The sequence below is a fragment of the Vombatus ursinus genome, unplaced genomic scaffold, assembly GCF_900497805.2.
Source record: "Vombatus ursinus unplaced genomic scaffold, bare-nosed wombat genome assembly UNPS02014601.1, whole genome shotgun sequence".
NCBI classification, from domain to species: domain Eukaryota; kingdom Metazoa; phylum Chordata; class Mammalia; order Diprotodontia; family Vombatidae; genus Vombatus; species Vombatus ursinus.
In genome coordinates this window covers 123,248-127,290 of record NW_020954379.1, presented here as the reverse complement: position 1 = coordinate 127,290, position 4,043 = coordinate 123,248, and the positions used below count along the sequence as shown (strand labels likewise).

Here is a 4,043-nt window from a genome sequence, read left to right as displayed (position 1 = left end):
GTCACCCCCTCCATTACACTACCATGATGAGCAGAATGGTTTGCATCTTCTTAGCTGCTAGTGTGTGGGCCATGACTGCCATTGGTTCATCAGTACACACTGGCCTTATGATTCAGTTAACCTTCTGTGGACCAAATAAGATTAATCACTTTTTGTGTGAAATCCCTTCTTTGCTACTGCTCTCCTGCACCTCCACATACCTGAACAATATTATGATCATCATTGCAGATATATACTTTGGGGTGATTAATTTTGTGCTCACTATGGTGTCCTATGGCTTCATCATTTGCAGCATCCTGAAGATTCGCACCACAGAGGGCAAGAAGAAAGCCTTCTCTACCTGTTCCTCCCACCTCATCGTGGTCACTATATATTATACCACAGTCATATACACATACATTCTCCCAGGCTCTGGGTCCTCCATGGACAATGTCAAAGTAGTGGCTGTCTTATACACCACTATCAGCCCCACTTTAAATCCTCTCATTTACACTCTACGCAACAAAGATTTCAAAATAGCCCTCAAGAAAATATTTCCTTTCATTAAATAAATAATTGTAATTTGTCCACATGACTTGGTTGTAATTTTATTTCTGAAAGTCCAGTATGAATATATGATGTAAAAGGCAATTTAGGTTCTATGACTCAATTATTGGATTTATAGAATGATTTTCACTCAGAATCTCAGTGATAGAACTGATCTCTGGGACCAACTTCAGTCTCTGTTCACCATCACACCTCTGTTCTACTCTCAACTTCCTTATTTTAGTTTTGGGCCGCACAGCACCCTCTCACTCACCATAAGCTTAGTTATCTTTGTCCTCTTACCATGTGTTCCCAATGAATCAGTTGCCAACCAAATTCTGTTGATCTTTTCTCCACAATATCTCTCACACCATTTCCCTTCTCTTCACTCACATCATATATCCCAGGTCATGTCCCCATCATTCAAATCATTTAGAGCATAGCTAATTACTCTATTTGCCTCTAATGTCTTGCTCCCTTCTTCTATGCAATATAGTCTTCACACATAGCTCTCCTCAAGTCCAGGTGTTAACCATGCCATTTTCCTACCAAAAGTTTCAGAAGATCCTTATCACAAATGGAAAAAGAGGAAAGAATATATTTTTCCTTCAAGCTTAAGGTTCTTTCCAGTCTCATTATCTAAAACCACATGTTTTTATCCATGTTTAACATTATTCCTTTATGCACATTATATTTTCCAGCCAATCTATGCTGCTGGTTTTGTCTTAAAGGCAAATGGAGAGACCATTGGACTTGGAGTCAGGAAAGCCTGAGTTTGAATCCTTCTTCAGACATCTATTAGCTATGTGACCCCAGACAATTCATCCAACTTATGTTAGTGTCTGTATGCCCATATCTCAAATGGGGATGGTAATATTGCCCTTCTCACAGGATCATTGTGAAGAATGTGAGATAATAGGTATGTAAAGTGCCTTTTAAATCTCAAAGAGCTATGCCAATTTTAATTATTTTCTTTACACTTGATGAATAGCTGGGCAAAAAGTACTGGAATTATAGTCAAAATATAGGGATTCAAATCCTAGCTGTTCTACTTGATACTTGTGTGACTTTTAGCAAATCTTTTCATCTCCCTGAATCTCCATTTTCTTAGCTATAAAATGAGAGTCTTGGACTAAATGATCTCTGAGGTTTTTCAGAAATAAATTAATGATGCTATGATGCCTTTCAGCTCGAAGTCTATGGTTACTCTCCATAAATTTATACAGATAGTTTCAAATGGCTGAAATTCATTTCCTCATCATCTCTGGTTTTCTAAATTTCTCTTTCCTTTCTCAACTCAGGCTGAACTCAGATGCCATTGTCCCCTAAACATCTTCACTGATCCCCTTCAGCTGAAAGCAGTATCTTCCACCCAATTTTTTAAAAAATGTAACTCCTTAAATTTTTCTTATATATATGCAATTACTTTCCCATTTGTTTTTAAAAAATCTGAGTTCCAAACTCTCTCCCTTTCTTTCTCTCTTTCTCCCTCCTTGAGAAGGCAAGAAATTTGATATAAATTATGCAAGTGAAATCATGTAAAACATATTTCCTTATTAGCCATATTATAACAGAGCACCTACATATGCACACAAAAGTAAATAAAGTAAAACAAAGTTTGCCTCATTTTGCACTCAGAGCTCATCAGTTCTCTCTGTAGATGGATAGCATTTTTCACCATGGATACTTTGAAATTGTTTTAGATCAGGGGTGGGGAACCTGCAGCTTTGAGGCCACATGTAGCCCTCTAAGTCCCTAAGTGTGGCCCTTTGACAATCCAACTGCACAGAACAAATCCCTCTAATAAAAGGATTTGTTTTGTAAAACTTGGAACTTAATCAATAGGCCACATCCAAGGACCTAGAAGGCCACATGTGGCCTCTAGGCTGTAGGTTCCCCATCCCTGTTTTAGATCATTGTCTTTATCAGAGTACTGTCACACGGTATTACAATTCACCTTCCTTTTTTTTTTCCCAGCCGAACTCAAGGTTTATTAGAATATCTGTCATATTGGGAAGACTCTTAAGGAGTCTGAATGTTAGTGAGTTATTGGCTAGATTATCAGAATCTGAGCCCATGGCTAGGTTATAAGAAGCTAAGCATCTTAATGGAAACAAGATGGATCTTATATACAGAAAGACTAGGGGAGGGATCTAGGAGTGGCCAAATAGTCTGTGAGGTAATAGAACTCCAGGATCCTGAACCAGGTGGCCAAGGGGGAATAGAACCTAGATAGGATTAATGGTGAGAAGTGGCCTGGGGCCATAGGGAGGAGAGACAATGGAGGACTAAACTAGGTTAAAGGTAACAGAATTGGAAGATTGGGTACAGTCACAATGAAAGGCCAGTTGATGGGATTATAGCCTCAGGCAAATGCCAGAGATTTGACCATGTGGGAAATTCCAGGGTTTTTCCTTTTTGGGGTCTATATCCCATCATCATCATTCCTCCCTCATACAAATGGGACCCAAATTCTTTTGGGGTAAGGGGCAAAGTTCTTGGCTTCTGAAACTGCTTCCTTCAGACAAGCAATGTAGAAGTGTCCTTGCCTCAAGGGGGTCCCAAACAGGACTTTGACTGGAACCAAGCACAGGCTGCATCCATACAATATCTCTGTTATTGTGTACAATGTTCTCTTGGTTCTGCTTTCTTGCCTTTGCATCTGTTCGTATAGGTCATTCCAGACTTTTCTGAAACTACCATGCTTGTCATTTCTTTTAGTAAAACAGTATTGTGTCATAATGACATACCACAAATTGTCTTGTCATTCCCCAATTGATGGACATTCCCTTAATTCCAAATCTTTGCCACCACTAAGAGCTGTTGTAAATAATTTTGTATATTTAAGTCCTTTTCCCTTTTCTTTGATCTCTTTGTGATATAGACCTAGTAGTGGTATTGCTGGGTCAAAGGGTATGCACAGTTTTATAGTTTAGGGGGGCATAACTCCAAATTGTTTCCCAGAATAGTTGGACTATTTTACAACTCCACCAATAATGCATTAGTGTCCCAATTTTTCCACATACCCTCCAGAATTTGTCACTTTTCCTTTTAGGTCATGTTAGCCAATCTGATAAGTGTGAGGTGGTATCTTAGAGCTGTTTTACTTTGCATTTCTCTAATCAGTAGGGATTTAGAACATTTTTTAAATGTGACTTTAATAGGTTTGACTTCTTTTTCTGAAAACTGGTTCTTCATATCATTTGACTACTTATTGATTAGGGAATGACTCTTGTTTTCATAATTTTGGCACCATTTCTAATACATTTGAGAAATGAGCCTCTTATCAGAGAAACTTGTTATAAATCTTCCCCATTTTTGTGGTTTCCTTCTACTTTTTGCTGCATTAGTTTTATTTGTGCAAAAACTTTTAAATTTCCTTTAATCACAATTATCCATTATACTTCCCATGATCCTGTCTATCACTTGTTTAGTCATAAACTCTTCCCTTGTCCATATATCTCACAGGTACATCTTCCCATGTTTTCCTAATTTACTTAGTAATTTTATTTCATAAT

The 4,043-nt window shown here is 37.9% G+C and overlaps 1 protein-coding gene across 1 annotated transcript in view; it reads left to right on the top strand.

Moving 5' to 3' along the window:
- Nucleotides 1-551, top strand: part of LOC114042583 (olfactory receptor 13A1-like) — a 20,776-nt gene extending 20,225 nt beyond the window's left edge. Inside the window, exon 2 of the mRNA XM_027861268.1 lies at nt 55-551. Coding sequence (XP_027717069.1) covers nt 55-551 — 497 coding nt within the window. The remainder of the gene's footprint in view (nt 1-54) is intronic.
- Nucleotides 552-4,043: the final 3,492 nt, after the last annotated feature.